At 47.2% G+C, this 23523-nt stretch overlaps 1 protein-coding gene across 2 annotated transcripts in view; it reads left to right on the top strand.

The window, feature by feature from the left end:
* Positions 1-1040: 1040 nt before the first annotated feature.
* Trappc10 (trafficking protein particle complex 10) overlaps positions 1041-23523 on the top strand; it is a 59224-nt gene continuing 36741 nt past the window's right edge. Inside the window, exons 1-4 of one of the 2 annotated variants that reach the window (NM_001081055.2) lie at positions 1041-1250; positions 14151-14232; positions 16772-16907; positions 22826-23022. In NM_001081055.2, the coding sequence (NP_001074524.1) occupies positions 1184-1250; positions 14151-14232; positions 16772-16907; positions 22826-23022 (482 nt within the window). In that variant the 5' untranslated portion in view covers positions 1041-1183. Of the gene's footprint in view, positions 1251-14150; positions 14233-16771; positions 16908-22825; positions 23023-23523 lie in introns of those variants that run through there. The other variant, XM_030245014.1, reaches the window with a different exon arrangement.

Below are 23523 nucleotides of genomic sequence, written 5' to 3'. Positions count from 1 at the left end.
TATTTTTTTTGGAGCTAGAGGTTTGCCAAAAGGCTCGGGACCCACAGGTTGAGAACCCCTGTGCCTGGCAGTCTCCACCTGCTTCAACTGCCCTAATCAGTTGCCTGAAAGCCCAAACCAACATGCTCCCCAACAGTCAAGTCATGCTCAGACATTCCATTTGCACACTGAATCCCATTTGCAAAAGCTCCCATAGACCTGCTTTACTTGCGCCGAGTTCAGTTCAAAGCAATATTTGATTTTGCGACATTCACAATACCTAGCGGCTTCAAAGCAGTACCAGCTATAGGTGACCAGTACTGATGAAGGTGGGACATAGGGAGCATTCTGGGAGCCAAGGGAAAGAGTGCTGAAGGCTGACGCAGGTGGAAACGACCTATGTGGTGGTTCATACGAGTAAAACCACCTAATCAACCAATCAAACAAAAACCTCACAAAACCAGAAAGGACAGTGGGAAGCTGGCGTGCCAGCGGGTGCACATGGAGTTGTACGGGGTGGGTGGAACACTTTCGATCTTGCCTCGCTTTGAGTCAGCACACTTGGCAAGTCCGTGTTAACAGGCAAGCAGAGACTCAGCTTGGCACTGCACAGTTGAGCTCGCCCAGATGTAAAAACCGACCCAAGGCATCCTGCAGAAGCCGGAAAGGAGGAAGCTCCCTCGGAGATAACGGGAATTCCGCCAGACGTGACGTGGGGGCACACAGGGTAGAAGCGAGGATGAGGGTAAGGGAGCATCTGCAGGTGCGAAGCCGAGGAGAATCCAGTTTAGACAGGTCTGATGAGACCAAGCAAGGGTCACCAAGCTTGGGCATTGAGAAGGTGGGGTCAAGGAGCTCAGGCACGTGCGCCGCCCTCTGTCCTCTGCAGCTGCCTGAGAACCGAGGCAGAGGCGGCTCCCGCTATTGACAGCTACAGCGGCCCCGCCCTGCACCGCCGGGCGGCCCGGCACGCGGCCTTTTTCGTAGGAGGGCATTCGGCGGCGAGGCCCGCCCCTTTAAGTCGCGCGCCCCGGAAGTGGTCACGCGGCGGCGCCGGGGCCGGAAGTGGACGCGGCCGGCGGCGGCGGGCGGCCGGCTAGGAGCTGCCGGGGGCCGGCGGCGAGGAGGCGCGGGCTCAGCGGGCCCCGCGCTGCCTCGGGTGCCCATGGCGGGCGGGGGGCCGGGCCGGTGACGCCGGACGCCCATGGACGCCCCTGAGGAGCCACAGCCACCGGTGGTCTACACCATGGAGAACAAGCCCATCGTCACCTGTAAGTGCGGCGGGGCGGGCGGGCGGGGGGCGCGGCCGGGCTTGGCAGCTCCCATCTACGCGGACACAGCCGACCTCCGACCTTTCCGCGGGTGACCTCCGACCCGCTGTGCAGCCGACGCCAAGCTTTGGGTCCTGACCTGGGCGGTCTCCGGAGCAGCTCGTTCTGTACTGTCAGTGCTGCTAGGGATCGGGCCGGCCTTCCCCGTGGGTCGGCTCTCCTGCGCGCTGACCGCAGTCCGGTGGGCAGGCCCAGCTCTCCGCAGAGCGCAGGTGCTCTTCCTCTAGTGACTGTCAAGCCGGAGTGGCAGGTGGCCGGCCAGGCTTAGGAAGGAACCCAGCTCTGTCTGGTCCAATCATCCTGTGCTTATAGGCACTTTCCAGAGCTGCTCCACCAGCGAGTTCCCGCTCGGACATCCCCTTCCGCACTTGTTCCTTCTCCCACTGAATGCACACACACACACACACACACACACACACACACTCACACACAAAGATTGGTTTCTCTGCTACAGAAAAAGAAAACCCTCATTTTAAAGCATAATTTCAGAACGGAGTAGTTTTGCAAACTATGGACTCATGGGAAGTGTGGACGGGTTGGTTAACATTTTGACAGCTTTGCGGTGCTGTCTCTCAAAGGACAGGTGTGATACGTGGCTGTTGGCAGTTCAGTATGTGCTTGACCTTATGAATTTACTTTTTTCTAAACAGGAAGCATATTTGCAAAACCTGGTGCTAGGCCCCAGGGTTCCCAAGGTCTCCAGCACACCCTGCTCTGTTTTCTCCTTTGGGCCCTTGGATACATGGGCTCCTCCCAGTTCCTTCCTGTAACCGCATAGACATTTCATATTTAAAGACTTACATCTCTTTATTGCTAGATTAACTTTCTCAGGGATATGGATGTGTCTCCCATAAAGTTGGGAGACTTGCATAGTTCAGCAGTTAGTTGTGTGTGTTTTGTTTTTTTTTTTTTTTCTTCCCAGAATGCTTGGCAACTGAGAGGCTTGCCAAACCTCACCTGCAGGCAGGTGGACCGATGTGGCAGAGCTGGTCTGGAGGCTGCCCCGCCCTGCCCGGGTGCTCCTTGATCCCCTCAGGGAAGTTGCACCCTGTTCATGGTTGGATTCAATGTGTTCCAGGTCCTGAGAACTTTCCCCCAGTACTGTGCACAGTAGGAATTCTGGATGAGTACTTAGAACCCACAGGGACACCCACTTACTTGACTGCATCTCCCGACCCTTAGCTTTGAACATTGGCATCTTCATTGCCATAGACATTTTATCAGCATCCTGCTGAAGGTAAAGTTGCAAGCTCAGCGGCATCGGCTGTGGCTAAGGAGAAAGGGTTAATTACTCTGGTAGCTAGTACTTGGAAATGTGTGCTATTTAATGTCTTACCTTCCTGTGTGCAGGACAGCTGCAGGGTGCCTTCCTGTAGGCCTGTTGGAGTTTGGGTGTTGGTGGGGGATTCCCATGGCTTTGGGGTAGCATCATAAGAAAGTGTGCTGATGGTGTCCCCAAGTTGGAGGGCACAGCTCTTCACTGGAATTTCAGAAAACAAAGTCGTTTTAGAGAAATGTAAAAGCAATCTCTTTAAAATAAAAGGCTTTTTTTTTTTTGACACTCAGGAAATCTGACTTAGTATACACTCAGTGGCATTTTTATGTTTCTGGGGCTGCAGCTTTGGCAAGCACTTATCCTGGTTCCACCTTATTCCTTCTTTATCTTGTTATGTTTTAAAGGAGAAGCTAACGAACTCAGTTCAGAAATCTACCCAAAGGCCAGTTCACTCTTCACAACACGTCAATACTGTGTATATGGTTCTCTTAGTGTTTGCTCCCCAAACAATCTGTTTTATCGTATTAAAAAATTCATACTTTAGATCTCCTTCAACACTCACCTAGCCAGTCTGAGTTCACTTTAAAAAGCAGAGCTCATGTTTATCATTGTGTGTGTGTGTGTATACATATATGGTGTATGTGCAGGCTTGTGCACCTGTGGAGAACAGAGATCAGTCTCAGGAATTGGTCCACCTGAGCTGTCTTCCTGGACTTTTTGTTGTTTGTTTGTTTGTTTCTTCATACAGTGTCTCTCCCTGGAACCCCGGGTGTCTTAGTTAGGGTTTTGCTGCTGTGAACAGACACCATGACCAAGGCAAGTCTTATAAAAACAATATTTAATGTGGGGCTGGCTTACAGGTTCAGAGGTTTAGTCCATTATCATCAAGGTGGGAGCATGGCAGCATCCAGGCAGGCATGGTACAGGAGGAGCTGAGAGTTCTAGGTCTTCATCCAAAGGCTGCTAGTGGAAGACTGACTCCTAGGCAACCAGGGTGAGAATCTTAAGCCCACACCCACAGTGACACACCTACTCCAACCAGGTCACACCTCCAAATGGTGCCATTCCCTGGCCCAAGAATATACAAACCATCACACCGGGCTTCACCAGTTATGCTAGTCTGCCTCTAGAAATTATACTGTATCCACCTCCCCATTGCTGGGGTTACAAGCCTGTGACCATAGCATGATTGTCACGTGGGTTCTAGGGACCCAAACTTGGGTCCTCATGCTTCCTGGGCAAGCATTTTATGAGCTGTTTTATCTTCCCAGCCTCATATTTTCCTCTGGACAGTGACTGGTGCTAGATTAGGGGCGTGAGAGGAACGGAAAGTCCTCAAAGGTTGGGGGGAGACAGAATCAAGTCTTGCTCAAAAATGTTCCTGAGTTATTTTAATATTGTTTTGGGACTGCATAGAAGTTTTGGTAGGTTTTAGCCATCATTGAAAGATTCTGTTTTTGTTTTTGTTTTGTTTTGTTTTTCGAGATAGGGTTTCTCTGTGTAGCCCTCCCTGGCTGTCCTGGAACTCACTTTGTAGACCAGGTTGGCCTCGAACTCAGAAATCCGCCTGCCTCTGCCTCCCAAGTGCTGGGATTAAAGGCGTGCCCCTCATTGGAAGATTCTTAACATCTTGTCTTGTGGGCTATGGTGGGGAGAGACTACCTCTGCTGAGAGGATCTGTGTGGTGCAGGGTGCCAGCTGGGGAAGCCCGCTGCAGTGGCTTGGATGATGAATCACCTAGTCAGAATAATCTGATGCTTACTATACAATTTTTTAATCATGAGAGATGCTTAGAGATACTGAAAACCAGCTGATCCATTTGTTGTCAGTTTAGGTTTTAGCTTAGTTTCCTCTCTCCTCCTCAAAACCAGGTGTGTGTGTGTGTGTGTGTGTGTGTGTGTTTGTTTGTTTTAGAAAAAAAGAGACATGTTCCTGTTACTGTATGTTCATTCAGTGGAGATAGTTGATGTCCTCTAGTCTATAGCTTTCCTCTGTGACTAGCACATGAAACATGGAGCAATGAAACATCGAGTAGATAATGGTTCTCTCCAGACGACTGACTTTCACTAGGGACATGTCTAGGACCATACATTTTGAAAGGAGAAAGAAGACAACAGAAACAAGCCAATCTGCATGCAGAGTTTTGTACCTGGTTGGAGTTGATCTTTCCCCTATAGATCAGAGTTTATAGATTTGTATTTCCTACCCAGTCTGAAAGTACAAAAATAAAGTAGCTGTGAAGTGTGTTTTCTTAGAATTAGTAAACATAAGTGCAGGTGGCAGTAGGCAGCAGCCAGTGACTGAGCAGTGAGAGGAGCCTGAAGAGGTCTGCAGACAAGCTAGGCAAGAAGAGGGCATCAGTACTCACCTGCCCACCTCCCCAAGTGGTGGGGATGGAACCTAGGCTCTGACATTCGCCAGCAGTTGCTCAGCTGTGGTGCTGTATATTCAGCCCTGTCTTGACTTTTTCTCACTTAAGATGCCCAGGCTAGTCTTGAATTTGGTTCTTTTGTCTAAGCCTTTCAAATACCTGAGATTACAGGACTGCTACAGCAAGCCTAATACAATTATGTGTACGTGTGCCGTTTCTGCCTGTGCTGGTCAGGAGTACTTGTGTCTTCAGGACCATTTGGGCATTTTTATTCTTGAGGGACTTCAACTATGAAATGGATAGTTAAGTTAGAGGAGAGAATAAATGCGAAAGAAGCTAAGAAGAGACCTCTAAACCTTTTCTGGTCTCAGTGCCTTGAATATCACAGTTGTTTAAGGCACCTGGTTATTGCATTCAGTAAGCCCTTCGGTCTGTCTGAGAAGTCACACAGGGTTGCTGTACTAGGAGAGTTCTCTACTGGGATACAGTGTGCTCACATGGATGACATGGTTTTGTGTGACTGTGGCGTCTCCTAGCCATCGCAGACGGATTTCCAACAGCTTTTCTTTCACTTGCTGAGCTCTGTGCCCACCTGCAGATGAGGAGGAGAGAAACTGAGGCTGAAGCACCTTTCTGGTCTCTTCCCTTCTAGCCTCCTCAGAGTGTCGCCTGTCCCACCTTTTCTTGCCTGTTTTACTCTAGCTGCACCCTGTCTGTCTGCTCCATCACAAGCTGTCAGCCTACTCACAGTACTTGAGTATTCGTTTTTAAGTTACAGGCTGATGACTTTAACTCCTCATGGCCCCCTTATATCTGATTCAGTCTCAGCAAATACTGTTTTATTGTGTTTGAAATACATCTAGGATCCAGTCACCTTTCCCACCTTTATGGTGGCCCCACATCACAGGCCTTTCTTTCTTTCTTTTTTAAAAATTTATTTATTTTATGTATATGAATACACTGTAGCTATCTTTAGACACACCAGAATAGGGCATTGGACCCCATTACAGATGGTTATGAGCCACCATGTGGTTTCAGGGAATTGAACTCAGGACCTCTAAAAAAGCAGCCAGTGCTCCTAACCGCTGAGCCATCTCTCCAGTCCATAGGCCTTTCTTTTCTGTCTGTGGGATTCCTGCTGTGGTCTCCAGAAAAGTTATAACACACACTTCTCAGCTCATGTGCTTCCACTGGCTCACTTTCTTCTCAGAATAACTTTCCCAAGGCTAGGGATGGCTCAGTGGTGCATGCTTGCTTAGTGTGTGCAAGGCCCTGAGTTCTACCCTAGCACCACCCAAACCAAAACAGACAGAATAACCTTCACTAACCTCCGACTCTGCCTGGAGCTGTTGAGCCTGTACTGCCCCTGGCCTAGTGGTCTCTGCCCTCCACCTCCCTCTTCTCCCAATTTCTGATATCTGCTCAAATGTCACTGAACCCCAGGCCTGCTCTGCCTCCCATACCCTATTTGTGTTTGGGATCCCGTTGCCTTCACCATTTTTCTTGGCTCAAAGCTCTAACATAAATATTTGTTTTTGTCTTTGCTTATTGTTTCTCTTCACATGAGACCAGGCTAGAGTGCAAAGCTTCGTGACGAGGGGACTTGATCTGCGGTTCACCGCTGGGTTCTTGGCACCTTGAGTAGCACTTGGCAAGTACTGGGTGCTGAGTCTGTTGGTGGAGTAGATTAAGTGAGTGAGCAGGCATTCTCTCAGGGAACATCCTGCTGGGTGTCTCTTAGTGCTTCCATGAGACAGACCCTCTAATGCCTTGTGTTCTTTTCCTTCTGTACGTGAAGTGCTGTGTGGAAAGGCCTGGGAATCCCTTGCCTTGTTCTTAGGCTGGACTGGGCCACCAGGACCAGGTGAGGCCCACCTGGCATTTAGAAGAGGCTTCAGAGATGTCATTGTAATTCCAGTAATCTGCAAGATCACATCACACAGTCTCTGCATTTGGTGTCTTTGATAGACATAGTGCATTGGTTCCTCCTGCTGTCAGCTGTTCGTCCCACTGATGGCCAGACAGAGTGCCACTGTATGACCACCAGTCTGTCCCTTACTTGTCTAGTCACTAGTTGGTGGCTGTTTGGGTTATTTCTGCATTTGGCTCTTATAATTCTGCCGCATGTCTTTGTGTGGACGTTTTTTATTTCGTAGAGGATTCTAGGAGAATGGCTGTGTCACATGGTGAGCTTATGTTTAGGTTTTTAGGAAAGTGCCAGCTCTTCCCAAAGTGGTTATACTGTTTAACATCCTTGGCAGTGTGCGGCTTCCCACATCCTCACTGACAGCCTGCTGTCTGCCTTCTTCACCACAGTGGAAGATTCCTCTATCTTGTTTGTCCTGAGACAGTCTCACTCTTGCTGTGTAGCGCAGGTTGGCCTGTAACTGGAGATCTTCCTGTCTCAGTCTCCAGATGACAAGTGCCCCACATGCAGACCTCAGTGAAAAGTTTATTAAAGTGTCTTGTTCATTTTAAATTGTATTATTGAGTTGTAAAACTCAATTCTATTTTCCAGATACTATGTCTTGTTATCAGTTTCATATTTGAAGGTATTTTCTCTTAAATGTCTTATCCCTCCCTCCCCTGTGTATGCGTGTGCATGTGTGTGTGATTATATATGTGCAATTATGTAGGAGAGAGATTGATGTCGGTGTTGGGCGTCTTCTGTGCCTTATCTTTTGAGAGAGGGTCTCTTACAGAACCTGGTACTCACTGATTGGCTCCAGTAGACCAACTGAAAGATGTGTTCAGAGGCTCTGCACTGTCTGTTCCCTGCCACCCACTGCCCTGCAGTGCTAGAACTACAGACACACCACAGCTAGCCACAGCCACCTTTGACTCGGCCCGCCTTGCAGGGCAGGCACTTTATCCACTAAACCATCTCTCCAGCGCCTCTTTTCTTTTGTTTATTTAGCATGGTGGTTCTCAACCTTCTGAATGCTGTGACCCTTTAATACACTTCCTCATGTTGTGGTGACCTCCAACTATAAAAATATTTCATTTCTATTTCATAACTAATTTTGCTACTGTTGTGGATTATGATGTAAATATCTGAATGCAGGATAGCTGATACATGACCCCTGTGGAAAGGTTATTTGACTCCCAAAGGGGTCACTACCCCCAGATTGAGAAGCGCTGACTTAGCACATGGCAAAGAGTAGTGGTAGATGAGGGGCAGCCTGTGAGGTACGAGCACTGAGGAGTCCTTGCTCAATGAGAGTGGACGGCTTTTCAGTGGGGCTGCAATTTCCTGGTGTGTAATTCCTGCATGTCAACGGGGACAGTCCTGATTGGTTAGTGTTTGGTTAGGGTGAACTGCCATGTATGCAATCTCCCTCACGCAGCTGGAGCAGCTCTGTGGTATAGGGTCGGTAAACTGTTCTCTCTTCCTCAGGTTGGGTGGAATGAGCTGTGCACCAGGCTCAATTTGGGGGCATGTTACCCCTTTTGATCTCTCATTCACAGCCTTCCTTCACATGGCCACACTCTGCCCCAGTAGAGCCATAAACCCAATCTTGGGGGATTGGTTGGAAGTCTCTTCTTTAGCAGCCTCTTGGAGCTGAGCAACGGGGCTGCATGCCTGGCCCTGCCTTAGCTGATGACTCTGGCAGGAGTTCCTGGCAGGCCATGAAAAGAGAACCACACTTGGAGCAGTTTTGGTAGAAGGTCTGCATTGTCTAGTCCAGGAGGCTTATGGGAAGTGGGGCTCCCAGTGCCAGGGGATGAACATTGTCAGAGTGTCACATGGCCTAGAACTGTTGAACCCTGGAAGACACGGGCCTGACAAGAGGTTAAAACACAGGAGTTGTGAGCAGCTCTGACTAGGGAAGGATGAAGACCAAGGTGCATGTTTGTGTCTGGTTGGTGAGGAAGTGGAGAGGCGCTTGGGTTCCACAAAGGTGTATGTAGTCCTCAGGATCTAAGCATGCCACTTAGAAGGAAATAAGGAAATACTGAGCTATGCAGTTGTTCAGTGGTACCCAGAAAGGCACGGGCCATGGCTGCCCCCAAAAAGGTCAGGGTGTACTAATGCTATGACCTGTGCAAGAAGGGTGTGTAGAAGGGACTGAGCTCAGGGGAACATGGGTCCCTTTAGAAAACAAAGTGCAGGTCTTTAGTTGATTACTGCTTGGATGGGGCACTCTTGCATCCCTTGTGCTTTGTGGGAAATGGATTTTACCCTGCACAGATGAACAGCACACTAACAACTCTGGGGCTGTTTACATTGGCTGAAGTGGCCATCTGAAGGATGCCTTTGTGAGTCTTTAGAAGCACCAGCCCCTGGCTGCCCCAGGTCAGGATGAGAATCTTGGCAGTGTTTGTGGAGATTGCTTTGGGACATTGCTGGGTATTTTACTCTTTGGCATACTCTCCAGGGGAGGGTGGTGTTTAAAACCATGTTGTTGGTGGCCCTACATTAACCTCCTTGTTATGGTCACTCAGAACTGCTTAGGACTTACTCAGGTTCTTAGGTGGAGTCTGGCTCTTTGTAATCACTCATGACATTTGAGATGGGTCAGGGTCTTACTGATTACACGGCTTCCTTGAAAGCAGTGAGGACCTTTCCTTCTGGAGGGACCCTCTTTGTAGAAGATACACTGCTCTGCGTCCAGCCTCTGGGTCTCCAGTCTTCTCAGATCAAAACGACAGTGACTTATCAGAGCTATAGCCCCTTTTATAGGGGTTGCAAAGACTGCTCAGTGGTTAAGAGACAACCCAGGACCCATGTCGGGCAGTTCACAAGTACCTATAACTATTTCTGGGAGCTCAATACCCTCTTCTGGATTCTGCAAGCACACACACACACACACACACACACACACACACAAATACATCTTAGAAGATGTGAATTTTTAAAAACATAGCTACAAAAATTGTACTTAAAGCATTTAAAAAAAAAACAAACCTATGAGATAGTAAATTTTAACTTGGACTCTTGCTTGTGGCTCAGGTTGGTTTCAAACCCATGATCCTCTAGCCTCTGTCTCTGAGTGCTGGGCTAATAACATTTGTACACTATCATACCTGGCCTCCTGTGTGTCTTAACTTTCAAAGTATTGTTTGAATTAGTATTCAAATAATGTGTTTTAAACATTTTTGTTTTATTTTATGTATATTATGTATTAGTCTGTGTACTGCATGTGTGCAGTGCAGCAGAGGCCAGAAGCAGATATCAGATCTCCTACAACTGGAGTTACAGAGGTTGTTAGCCTTCATTGGTGTTGATCTCTGACCCTGCGTCCTATGGAAGAACAAACTGTTTTAACTGCCAAGCCATCTTCCAACCTTCCAGATCAAGTTTTTAAGTGAGCTGATTCTCTTAGAACCTCTGCTTCCTGGTTCCTTTTGCCTTCCGATTTTTGCAGCCCTATCTCACTTGTCCCTCAAAGTTCTTACTGTCTGGTCAGCCTGAGCAAGGAGCTCAACACTGTATTCTTTCTTGTTTAGCTTTTGCAAGACTGCCTCATTACCAGTGTGCTCTCCTCCTTCAGTAGGCACGAAATGTCCTATTGTCTCTCCCTTCTAAAGGCTGCAAAATAGGGAGATTGTAATTTGAACATTTTCCTCATGTGTTAGTAAGGACATTCACATTACGAGCATTTATACATGCACATTTCCAGTGCTTGGCACGCATGGCTCTTCCCCTTCCCAGAGCTGTCTTCAGAGCGGCTCCCTGTTCTCTTTAGTGACAGCTCTCCCCGTGTCATGAGCATCCGTGGTGTGTTTGGCCCCTTGCTGCCGCTGCATTAAAGAGTGCGCTTTTATCTCTGACCAGTTCAGTCAGAGCCTCGGTTTCTGAGGCAAGGAGCTTTGCTAGGTTCTTGACTATTGAGCTCTCAGTTCCCTGCTTCTGATCTACAGTCACTATCATCCAAGGAGCCCTGCTTCCTTACAAGGGGAATAGCATCTACAGACTTACCTCGATGTGAATGTTTGTCTCCAGGCTTCTCCAGTGGTTTTTTTTTTTTTTTTTTTTTTTTTTTTCCTATCTTAAAGATGGTTAGAATTCAAGACAGCAAGGCTTTATTTACTCAACTATTCTAGCTCCTATGCATTCTTTTTTGTCTGGGAAAAGGCCCTGCATCCGTGACACTGTCTGTAACCAAGTATATGGAGGCACGGGCAGCATTGACCTTAGGTCAGGTCTGCAGTCAGCTAGCTGTTACAGTGTAGGCAACAATGTATGTGGGTTCCGTGCAAGAACTGTGCCACCTCACATAAGAGACTTGGGCATTGGCAGGGGTTGTTGTCCACTGGGGTTCTGGGACAAGTCTCTCAGATGGAAGGGACAACTGAATTCTACCTTCTACCCTAGCATCTCCTTACCTAAGCATCCCAATGTAACTTAAGAAAAAAAAAAAAAACAGTTTATCCCTTTATTGGAAATAACATGTTTGACAGAATGGCTTGGTGTGTAAAGGCACCTGCTTGACTTTGATCCCTCAGGCTCAGACAATGGAAAGAGAGAACCAACTCCTGCAAGCTGACCTCTGACCTCCACATGCACACATGCATGTACAGTGTAGTCATTATCCCCCCCAGTAAATTTTTTAAAATTAATTTAAACATTTTAAAAAGGATGTGAACATTCTGTATTCCCCACTCTCAGGTGAGAGATTGCTGACTCTGCTGGTTTCTGTACCTCTGTTCTCCCACATTGTGCCCTTGGCTGGGCTGGGCTGGGCTGTACCTGGAGTATGGGCCCAATCTGAGGAGACCAATGTGCTCTTGGTCCTGTTCCTTCTCTGGGTGAGATTTGTGATAAAGTCCACGAAAAGTGTGGCGCCATGCCAGGTGCTATGTAACGTTGCTGGACTTGCCAGGCTCTTCTTCCTTCCTTGTTCAGTTTGGTTTTTTGAGACAGGGTTTCTCTGTATAGCCCTGGCTCTCTGGGACTCACTTTGTAGACCAGGCTGGCCTCGAACTCAGAAATCCGCCTGCCTCTGCCTCCCGAGTGCTGGGATTAAAGGTGTGCGCCACCACGCCCAGCCCTTGTTCAGTTTTGAAGCTTCAGTTAGACCCTATTGAAAAGGTTGTTTTTAAACAAAGACTTTAGGGTGAGGAGGAGAGAACATGGGAAAGGAAGTAAGGAACCTTGGTCCAGAGCTAGCAGGGCTCTTCTTAACATACAGGAGTCACCCAAGAAGTCACAATGCTCCTGTTTGCTCTGACAAAAACCTACAAACTGGAGTCATCCAGGGGGCTCCTCAGGTGTAGGCACTTACTGTGTAAGCCTGATGACCCGAATTCAAGTTCTAGGAACCAGGAGGGATAGACAGCAAAGGGGCGCTTTCTGGAGAGCTGTCTCCTAAGACAAGTCTCCAGGTCCAAATGCTGCTCCTGAAGAGGGTGGGGCCAGGCCTTTGGACTCCCACCAGCTGCTTGGCCTTGACCTGCTGAGAATCACCTTCCACCTCCACTGTACTTGTATGTACTGTGGCCCTCCTTCATAGGCTAACGTGAAGTCTCAGGAATGCTGGGCCAGAACCCCTACTAAAGGTTATTAGTATTTTTACCAAAGAGACCAAGAACTCCTCACCCCTTCCCTTCCGCGATGGAAGACACAGAACAAAGAGGATCAGGAAACCTCAGTAGGCAATGCCTCTGTTCTTGAGTTTTTGATCTCAGAGCTGTGAGATGTGCTGTCTGCTGCCTGTGAATTCGTCCAGAGTGTTCTGTCACCTGAGTGTCACCTCTGAGGTGACCCAGTGTGTCAGGTGGTACTTTTGCACATGGCAAGTGTATGGTCTGTACCACTAAATCAGGACACAGGTAAAGCCTAGTCCATTACAGAATGAAGGAAAGGTTGTTACTTCCTTCATTCTGAAAAAGCTGCTGCGCTTTTTTTTTCCTGTGCAGTGGTTTCCTGTGGAGAACTTCTTGGGGATTCTTACTGTACTGATCTCTCAGATGACTAGCAAGTAAATGAGCAGGATGAAAACCACAGCAGACTTGAGATGGCATCTGCCAGGCCTCACTTGGTGTGTGTGTGTGTGTGTGTGTGTGTGTGTGTGTGTGTGTGTGTATGTATGTATATGTGTACTTACCTTGCTGTCAGCATACCCTCTGACTGGCCCTGCTGAGGACCTGTCCTTTCCCTTTCCTGTCTAGTGCACAAGCACAGGAAGGACAAGTGCAGATGCATGCTGTCAGTCAGGACCAGGCAGGCAGCTTTCCAGCACCACGCCAGCCACCATCTCCTGGTGCCCGGATACACCATTTCTCTCCCTGGAGAGCTGATACTGCAGTGTAATCTTCAAGATCTGTTTTTGGCTCATGCTGGCAAAATAAGCAGCTGTGCTAATGGCTCACATCCATCCCCAATCTCCTCTTTACAATCAGTCAAGGCAGGCAGGCAGGCAGGCAGGCAGGCAGGCAGGCAGGCAGGCAGGCAGGCAGGCAGGCGAGTGCATTCTCTTAGAGAGGACCCTTGGTCTAACAGGTCAACTGTCTGTAGAAAACATTCCCTTTTTAGTCTATATATGTTATGGTCGGGTTGTCATTTCAGGAGAGCCAAGTAGACTTTAGAGTTCTGTTAAAGTTAGGGTGCAAGCTGAATGACAAGCCGTACAGCAGCCTGCAGTCAGACATAAGTCTTCCCAGGCCAGCTGAGCTCCACCTGATCACCAACTTCTCCAGAGTCAGGGCTCAAGGTTAAGCACTCAGTCTGAGTTGGGCTCTCGTGCATTTCCTTCTCTTTATCGTGGACGCTCTACATGCATTCGGTGCTGTAAGTTCTGAGCGACTGTGCTGGGGCAGAACTTCTCAGGCTTCCTTTCTTGTGTGGGGCCTCTGGCTCCTTTGTGGTATTAGAAAGTAGGAGGCGAATTCAAGGCCAGTCTGGTCTACAGAGTGAGTTCCAGGACAGCCGGGACTGCACAGAGAAACCCTGTCTCGAAAAACCAAAACAAAAAAGAAAGAAAGAAAGAAAGAAAGAAAGAAAGAAAGAGAGAAAGAGGGGTGGGGGAGGGGCTGGCTGAACTGCTTCCAAGGCAGAATCTGTGAGAGTCATAGACCTTTGTGGAGGACCCCAGTTCAACCATGCAGATGAAGTGCTCAGGTTCCTGAAACTGGTCACTTATTTTAAGATAATATTGCTTAAGAACATCAATATCTTAAACTATAAAGTGTATTTTGCCTGTATTTATCTTAAAGCCACATAACTGGTTTTTCTTTGTTCCTGTTGTAGGTGCTGGAGATCAGAATTTATTTACCTCCATTTATCCGACACTTTCCCAGCAGCTTCCAAGAGAACCAATGGAATGGAGAAGGTACAGGCTCTGTGTTTTGGCTGGACTTGTCCTGTAATTCAGGAGCTTGAGTGATTGAATAGGTGCTCCAGCAGTAGTGCCTCTCTGTTCTGGAGTGCAGACTGATCAACAGTGGCCTCCCCTAGCTTATGGGTCTTTCTCTTTAAGGCTGTTTCATTGTTGTGATTGTGGTGCTGGGGATTGAGTCCAGGGCTTCACTTTCCTAACCTCTTCATGTTTTGTTTTGTTTTTTCTTTTGAGTTAGAATCCTGTTATAGTTCAAGCTGGACTTGAACTTGCTATGGAGCCCAGGCTGGCCTCAAACTTGCATTACTCCTGCCTCCACTTGAGTACTACACTAGGGTTACAGGCTAAACCACCACTCCTGAGTCTTGATTCTGTGTGTGTGTGTGTGTGTGTGTATGCGCGCGCGCGCGCGCGCGCGAGTGCGCGCGTGTATGAACATGTGTGTACATACGTTTGTACGTAAGTACTGGGTACCACACCTGCACCTAGAGATTTGGATATAGTGGGTAATCATTCCTCTACTGAGCTGAATTCCTTTTCACCTTATATTCTTTTTACCTTTATTTTTAAGCAGCATCTCACTGAGTTTCCCAGGATTATCTTGAACTTGTATTGCAACCTAGACAGGACTTAGGATCCTCCTGCCTTATCTACCCACTTGTCCTAGATGGAATTTGTTACTATTGTTTTAGACATTAGATGACAGGTTTTTGAGTTAGATTATGTCTAATATATTTGTGCCTGAGAGTGATGTCTCATTTAGCCACTAATAATATAACAAATACTCAGTGCTGGAGCGTGCGCTTTGAAAAAATTATTCAACGTTGGAAAAGGCCCAATGCTGTTAAAGAAAACAGTTGAGCAGATTGATGTTGGGAAGGGGGTGGCTAATCCCTGAAGAAATGATCTGTAAGGGATGCCAGATAGGTACGTTACTAAACGTCCCCGGAGACACAAAAATGTGTTCACGAAGCAAAAGGAAGATGATGGGGAAGCCAAACAGCGCAACACCATGGATTTATGTTTCCTGCTCCTGAGCCCCAGTCAGTGAGGGTAAGGGACTAACTAACCAACACATTTCCAGGGACAGGGCTCTAAAGAGCACCACAGCTGAGGGATTGACTGGAGGCCAGGAAGTCTGAGACTGTGGATGGCTGCTGCTGAGGGCCATGACTGCATGAGTATGGGGCTGTTTCCCAGTGTTAGCCTGAGCACTTTTGAAATGGGCTACCTCAGCACCATGAAGTACTATGGACTAAGTCTCCATGCAGGAACTTTGGAGAACTCAAAAGAGCAGAAGCAGAGAAAGAGGGAGGCAGCAGTCTGGGGAGAAGACAGACAGATGGAGAGTTTCAGAAACTCCCAGTATAGATAGTCTATGACCATGACAACATGTGGAACTTGGAATGCAGAACGCAGGGCTGGGGAGGAGGTTAGGAGCAGGTAGACAAGGAATGCCCATGCCTAGAAGTCCCACCTCCTCTGTACAGTGACGGATGCTCCTGACCACCTCTGTGGAAGCCTGGAGGTCCCTTCTGTGCAGAGGTCTAGGGCCTGAAGTCCAGGCACATGAACAGGAGCCACCTCAGTCAGGGTTCTGTGCCCCTGGGCCTCAGGGCAGCTGTGTGGAGCCTGTTGGATTTGGTGAGAAGCCCTGTGGGAAGAAGAAATGTCTCTAAACTGTTAGAAGACCAAAGCAGTAGTAACCTCTCTGGGGTGACTGAAGGAGAAGTCCCAGCAAAGCGTCAGCCTGAATAAAAGATTGGAAATAAAAGATTGGCATTTAATGTAGGTGATGTGTAGCTCGGAGTATTTCAAGATAAAATGAAATCAATAGCACAATGGAAATAGATAGTAAACTTTGAAGCCAGCAGAACAAAACAATGCGAGAAGGAAATGTGATTAATCTCACAGGCACAAGAGAACCTGCAGATAGGAAACCTACAGTATGAGTGTAAGCACAGTTATGGTTAGTGTAGACAGTTTGCTAAACCCTGATACTCATAGGAAAGACTGTTAGAGAGAGCAGCAGGGGCTCCTATGTGCATGGGCCGCAGGTGGCCGCGCTGTCTGTGGCTACTTTCTTGGGTTGAAGGGAGGCTTGTACCACTCCTTCATTTGAGCTCTGCAAACAAAACTCTGTTGTTTTCCACCAAATGTTTAGTAGGTCACAAAAGCATTAGGGCTTTTGAGAGTAGGAATAGCTTTCTGTCTTTTTGACAGTTGGGACATGTGTCTTCCCTTTTAGAGTGAGCTCAGGGTAGGTTTCCCTGTAAGAGTACTGTTCTCACAGTCCATGGCAGCCTTGCTCAGACTGACCATTGAGCTGCTGTGCCTTGTGTTCTTGAATAAATGAAAGGCCTTTTGAAGAGGGGGCCTTGATGTGAGAGCTGTTTGTACTAATCCATGCATAGTTTCTGGCCAGTTTTGATTCATAATTAGTCCTAGATGTGAATGAATTCTATGTTGTCGCAGCCCTGTATTCCGCTCTGTTGTTCAATTGTTTTCTTGGTGATTTTAAAATCTGTTTTAGGTCTTATGGCCGAGCTCCAAAAATGATTCACCTGGAATCCAACTTTGTTCAGTTCAAGGAGGAGCTGCTGCCCAAAGAAGGGAACAAAGCCCTGCTCACCTTCCCCTTCCTCCACATCTACTGGACAGAGTGCTGCGTGAGTACTGGCTGGGCGGAGAGCCTGTCGCAGGGGGAGTGAGCTCGTGAGCCAGTCCATGGGCCTGTGCTCTCTCTTGGTGTATATGGTCTTGGCTCCTCTGCCAAGCAGGTGGTACTGTCCCTGTTTCTGCTTCATCTAACTATGGCTTTCCTGGGGAATCCCTGGGCATAGTGTGGTTCTGGCTGTGAGCCCTGGTAGCCATAGGGTTTAATCAGCTTGAAGTTGTTCACCTTGTGTTGTCATGACCTTCTTTCCTCCCCAGGACTTCTCGCTCAGTAAGCCCCACCCTTTACTCGGCTTGGTATTGTGGCTCTCACTTGTGTTTTATAATTGTGTATTCATGAGCCCAGATAGGATTCTCCTGCCCATGAATTAAGGGGAAGTTCTGAGGGTTATTTCTTCCGCTTGGAGTAATAAAATAAGCACTTGGCAGTGTGCAAAGTACAGAAGTCATTTCCTCTGGGATTTCAGCCTGCTTTTGAGGCTACAGCAGCGTTCTGTAACTCGAACAAGACAGGACTCTGAAGGCCTGTGCCTGGCCGTACTTGTGCTTTGCTCCACGTATCGTTCCTCAGGGATCACAGGCTGTGGGGGATGAGTGCAAGGTGTGTGCCAGGCAAGCTCACTAGAGACTGGGCATTTATGGTTCTCAGGGAGGAGGGTCACACAGGGCCTCTGCCTGGCATGGCATGTCCCAGAGCTTGAAAAGGAACTCAGATATATCATTAACCACATATACATATAGTATACATATGATAGAACCCTGCAGCCCTCCCTGAGTTCAAACCCCAGGTATAGTGAGTGGGAAGAGGCCTCCTCATAGGTAGGATGACCATGCCAGACTTACCCATGACCTTTGCTCTCCATGACCCTCCATCCACAATGTCAGTTTTATTTTTGTTTTATTTAATATATATGTATATGTATATTATATGTATATAGTAGTTCTAGAGATCAAATCCAAGACTTTGTATATGCTAGGCAAGTGTACACTGAGATACTGAGATTATTTCAGCCCAAGTACATTACTTCTTTTTTTTTTTAGATTATGAGTGGGCTTTCATTCCTTGTGTTTCATATTACTTTGTGTGTGTAGGAAGCCTGCTGATTTATCTTCACATTAACCTTGGTGAACTCTTTGATTGTATGTATTAGAGGGACCCTTCTCCCTTTTCAGTTCTTAACTGGTAGAGTTGCTTTCTCTGATGTTAAGATGTCATAGCCACCTCTGCCCTCCCTCATCCTGACCTTCTTTGTGGGATGTTTTCTACAGTAGTAGAGCTGGGCACATGCTCACATGAAGCTGACAGCATCCACTCCCATTTGTCTCACGAGTTTAACCTAGGAATGCCCTTTGATAGACAAGGTAGAAGTAACCCCACAGCTTCCTCCATGTGTTTGTGAGTCAGGCTGTCCTATGAAGGCAGGCCTGCAGTCCTAGTGTAGGTCCGTCTTAGTCAGACTTGCTTTTTCAGCATGATACTGGAGAAACTCACTTCTGCTCTATTCACATAAGATTGCTCTGTATCTTTCTTTTTGTGCTGTCTTTATGAGAGTTAAGAATTGGTACCATCTATTTTTATTTTTATCTTATGCGTTTGAGTGTTTTGCCTGCACGTGCGTATGCATGCCACATGCATGCTCGGCACCCACCAAGGCAGAAGAGTGGACATTGGGTACCTTGAAACTTGAATTAAGGATGGCTGTGAGTTGCCATGTATGTTCTGGGAAACCAACCTAGATCTCCTAGAACAGCTTAACCTCTGAGTCATCTTTCTAGTCCCTCAATATAATCTTTGAGTCATAAAAGGAGTTTGGAAGTTTCCTGACACCGTTTGGATTACATTGGAGCTGTTGGCTGTAAAATTTGGGGTGTTCTGTGAGAATGTGGAGTGGCCGTCTTCCTGTGAGTGGTTCCTTGGAAACTTCCTGGATCCCTTCCAAGAAATTGGCCTGTTTTAGCCATTTGTTAATTTTGATAGACTGTGCTGATAAGTTGGTCATTTTAGTTGTGTTTTAACATTGTTTCCATTGAACTGTACCAAGTGGAGTTTCTAACCTGGACTCCTGCTCCTCAGCTCTTACCTTGTGTGTAGGCTTTCTTTCCTTGATTAGATTAGTTTGTCAGAAACCCACAATTTTAATTTTTTTAAATTACTTTTTTTTTTTTTTTACAGTAACCACCACTCTCCTGGTCTATCCTCCCACAGTTCCTCATCTCATCCCCTCCCCTCCTCCCCCATGTCTCTAAGAGGATGTCCCATCCCCCTATCCCTCCACCCCCTACCAGGCCTCCCCACTCCCTGGGGCCTCAAGTCTCTTGAGGGTTAGGTGCATCTTCTCTCACTGAGGCCAGACCAGTCAGTCCTTTGCTGTATATGTGTCTGGGGTCTCAGATCAGCTAGTGTATGCTGCCTGGTTAGTGGCTCAGTGTCTGAGAGATCTCATGGGTCCAGGTTAGTTGAGACTGCTGACCTTCCTATGAGGTCCCCCTCCTCAGCTTCTTCCAGCCTTTCCCTAATTCAACCATAGGGGTCCCCAGCTTCTGTCCATTGATTGGGAGCTAATATCTGCATCTGACTCTTTCAGCTGCTTGTTGGTCCTCTCAGAGGGCAGCCATTCTAGGTTCCTGTCTGTAAGCACACCATAGCATCAGTAATAGTGTCAGGACCCCGGGCATCCCCTTGAGCTGGATCCCAGTTAGGGCTGGTCGCTGGACCTCCCTTCCCTCAGTCTCTTTTCCATTTTTGTCCCTGCAGCTCTTTTAGACAGGAACAGTTCTGGGCCAGTTTTTTACTGTGGGATGGCAACTCTGTTTTCTATCACATTCAGTTCTTTCATTTTCATATAGTTTGTTCTTCTGTTTATTTTTTACATTTCTGAAATGTATATATTTTTATTCTTAAATTTTAATTGACAACAGATCATTAAAGTTATGAATTTTCCTCTGGTTACTACTTTAACTACATCTTGTTTTTCCAACATGGTCATTATTATTGTTGTTGTGTATGTGTGGGAGGTACTGGGCCTCACACAGTTTAGGCAAGTGCTGTACCACTGAGCTATCACCCCAGCCCAGTAAATTCTCTCTAGTTTCTATTTGTATCTTTTTTTTTTTTCTTTAAAGACAGAGTCTTTAAAGAATTGTGTGGAACCCTCTCTGGCCTGAAAGTTGCTATATAGACCAAGCTTTGAACTCACAGAAATCCTCCTGCTGTTATCTCCTGAATGGAGGATTAAAGATATGGGCTAGCACATGTAGCCTTTACTAGAGTTACTTAGAAAGTGTTTTCAGGGGCCGGGCGTGGTGGCGCACGCCTTTAATCTCAGCACTCGGGAGGCAGAGGCAGGTGGATTTCTGAGTTTGAGGCCAGCCTGGTCTACAGAGTGAGTTCCAGGACAGCCAGGGCTACACAGAGAAACACTGTCTCGAAAAACTAAAAAAAAAAAAAAAAAAAAAAAAAAAAGTGTTTTCAGTTTCTAGATACAGTTATACCTTGCTAGTTTGGTTGTATTGTGGTCACAAAGAGTTGTTTGTACTATTTCTGCTTGTGTCACTTGGTTTTTCTCTGTGACTCCATTTTTCAGATTGTGATAGTAAAATGTGGGTCCATAAGAGTTGTCTTCCATGTGCTGCATAGTCCCTTGTGCTATGGCCTGTGTCCTGTTTTCTGTGGTCTGGTGATGGCATGTTCTGGTCCTCTCTCATACTCCTTGAGATGGGTGTATTGGCAGTATCAGGCATGTGCCTCTGGAGCTAGACTAATTTTTATGGAGTGAAGCGTGTGATTGCCAAAGATGGTTTCTAGATAATGTGTCCTACTCAGGAAGGTCTTGTGTCTGAAATAAGAGTTGATCTTGGGACCAGAGAGATGGCTACGCAGTTAAGAGCACTGACTGCTCTTCCAGAGGTCCTGAGTTCAATTCTCAGCAGCCACATGGTGGCTCACAACCATCTGTAATGGGATCTGATGTCTTCTTCTGGTATGTCTGAAATCAGCTATAGTGTTCTGTTATACATGAAATAACTAAATAAATCTTTAAAAAAATAATTGATCTTCCCCTAACTTCTTTTGGTAACTCTGTACCTTGTCACTTGTGTTTGGTCTGGAAGCTGCAAGTTATTTTTCTGCAGGTCAGAGTTATGGGTTGAGGGTCTCAGACATCCAATCTTCTTGTCTAAATGAACAACAAATCGGCATGGCACGATTTTCCTAATAGTCTCCCCCTTTATTAGAAACTTCAACTCTATTCAAACCCTGTTCTGTGTGTACACCGGTGTGAATACTTGAGATCTGTTGATTGTGGTGGGTCAGAGGCAGTGTTTTCCTGCATAGTGTGTAGTGTTAAGGTTGGAGGAGAGAGCACATGGTGAGCCTCAAAATACTTAAAATGAACTTGTGCTGACACGCATGTTCTCCTCTGGCTGTCACGAGTATAAGTCGTGTTTTCCAGGATGCCCTGCCCAACATGTACTTTTTTGCATGCCAGGGACTTTCCTCGTCGAGAGGCTGGGTCTTTATATCTTCTGGTTCAGCTTGTGTGGCTGTGATTTTTAAGGCAGTCAATGCCTTCTGCTGGCCAGACCCCAGTCACTGTCATATGAAGCCTTGTGCTCTCAGAAAGCCATGAGGAGGCCCAAGCCATTAGAGACTCACCCACTGTGTTCCGTCTCCCAGCCTTAAAACACAGCTCCACACCTCACCTTCTGCTGCAGATCTATGAGCACAGTAGAACTAAATCACTACACAGTGTAGTGTAAGGTTTTACACCGTGGTGGCTAGTTGGAGAGACAGGAAGAAGGAAGAGAGAAGGGTGGGGTGGGAGGCATGGGAGTTTTGATTGAAGTTACCTTGTTTAATTTACTATTGATTCAAGAAGAATTTAATAGTGGTAAGTTCTCTTGAACCTAGGAGCATGCAGTGAGTTTGTATTCCTTTGTACCCTGTTATGGCCTTAGTCATAACTTCACAGAGGCCATGCACCATCCAACTTCCCCAGGTCCACTTAGTTTAGTTCTTGGGGTCATTGTAAATGGTTTCATTGAAATTATCCTAATAAGGATCATCCTTTTTGATTTTTCAGTGTTTGGGTTTTTTGTTTGTTTGTTTGTTTGTTTTGAGACAGGGTTTCTCTGTGTATCTCTGACTGTCCTGAAACTCACTCTGTAGACCAGGTTGGCCTCAAACTCTAAGATCCACCTGCCTCTGTGTGCCAAGTGCTGGGATCAGAGCTATGCACTACCACTGCCCCGCTTTGTTTTGTGTTTTGAGACAAGCTTTCCCTGTGCAGTTGATGCTGTGTTAACTTCAGCCTTGCAATTCTGCCGTGGCCTCTATAGTATTAGGGTTGCAGCATGTACTGTATTAGGGAGTACTGCTTTCTCTCACCACTTGGGTTAGTCCTGGGAGAGAGAAGTGGAGCTGTTTTGAGTTGAGCAGCTTCCTGTCAGCTCCTGTGAGCTGGGACAGCGTGAGGGAGCTGGGTGATCTTCTCTCTGGCTCTTATGTGGAGAATTCAAGGGGCATTGAAGTTGGATCAGGATTCCAGGGCTTCCTGAGAGCTGAGGGTTACTGTGTGTGTGGACAGCTGGCAAGAAGCTAGGGTCCTGGCTGACTAATGACAATGACAGCCTTACGGGGCTTGGGCACAGAGCCCTGACTAAAGCTCTTCCTCGGCTCTTGGGCAATAGCACCCTGGGTGACCTCCTCAGCTCTTCAGCCCTTGGTGCTGTATCTTATGTCTTTGGGTGCCAGAATATGCCAGTGCTGAGACACCCACTCGGTTTACCCTCTGGCTACCACAGTGTGTTAAAATGCTGTGACTAGTGGCTCTTTGTTACTGACACCCTCCCTGTTCCTAGAGACAAAGGGGCATTGGGAAGCTCGCCTTCACAGTGACTTATTTATTTTTAGGATACTGAAGTGTACAAAGCTACGGTAAAAGACGACCTCACCAAGTGGCAGAATGTTCTGAAAGCTCATAGCTCTGTGGACTGGCTAATAGTGGTAGTTGAAAATGATGCCAAGAAAAAAAACAAAACCAACATCCTTCCCCGAACTTCTATTGTGGACAAAATAAGAAATGACTTTTGTAATAAACAGAGTGACAGGTAAGTATGTCTTGCATTTTATCCACTTTGATGTTAGTGATAGCCGTTGACTCAGGCAGTCTAGAAAACTACAGAGGGGTGCAGGATCCCTTCCCTAAACCCCTCCTCTGTAATTCCTGGCCTAGCAGTTCATCTCCAGGTGGACAGCCTAGGGGGAGAGGCTTCTGGGCCAGTGGCCCTGGGGAAGATCAGTCCTTGAATAGGGTAGAATTCCCCAAGTAGTTTCTTAACCGTGAGACACGCATTTCTGTTTATAGTCCACTTTTTAAAAGTTCCTGGAAGGAAGTTGCAAAGCAGCAGCTTCATCCCTTCCTTGTAGTGTCTTACTGCTCCTCTGCGCCTGCTGGGACTTCCTCTCCTTAGCACTGCAGACACAGTTGACCAGGTGGCTGTGTGCTGACTCGTCTCGGAGATGCCCTGGTGAGACATGCTCTCATTCCCATGGTCATTGCCACCAGCGGAGGGTCCCCATGCTGCAAGAACCTATAAGAGTGCCACTAA

The sequence above is a fragment of the Mus musculus genome, chromosome 10, assembly GCF_000001635.26.
Source record: "Mus musculus strain C57BL/6J chromosome 10, GRCm38.p6 C57BL/6J".
In the NCBI taxonomy this organism is placed as follows: Eukaryota; Metazoa; Chordata; class Mammalia; order Rodentia; family Muridae; genus Mus; species Mus musculus.
Note: the sequence above shows the minus strand (reverse complement) of the source record. Positions and strands in the feature narration are given on the sequence as shown.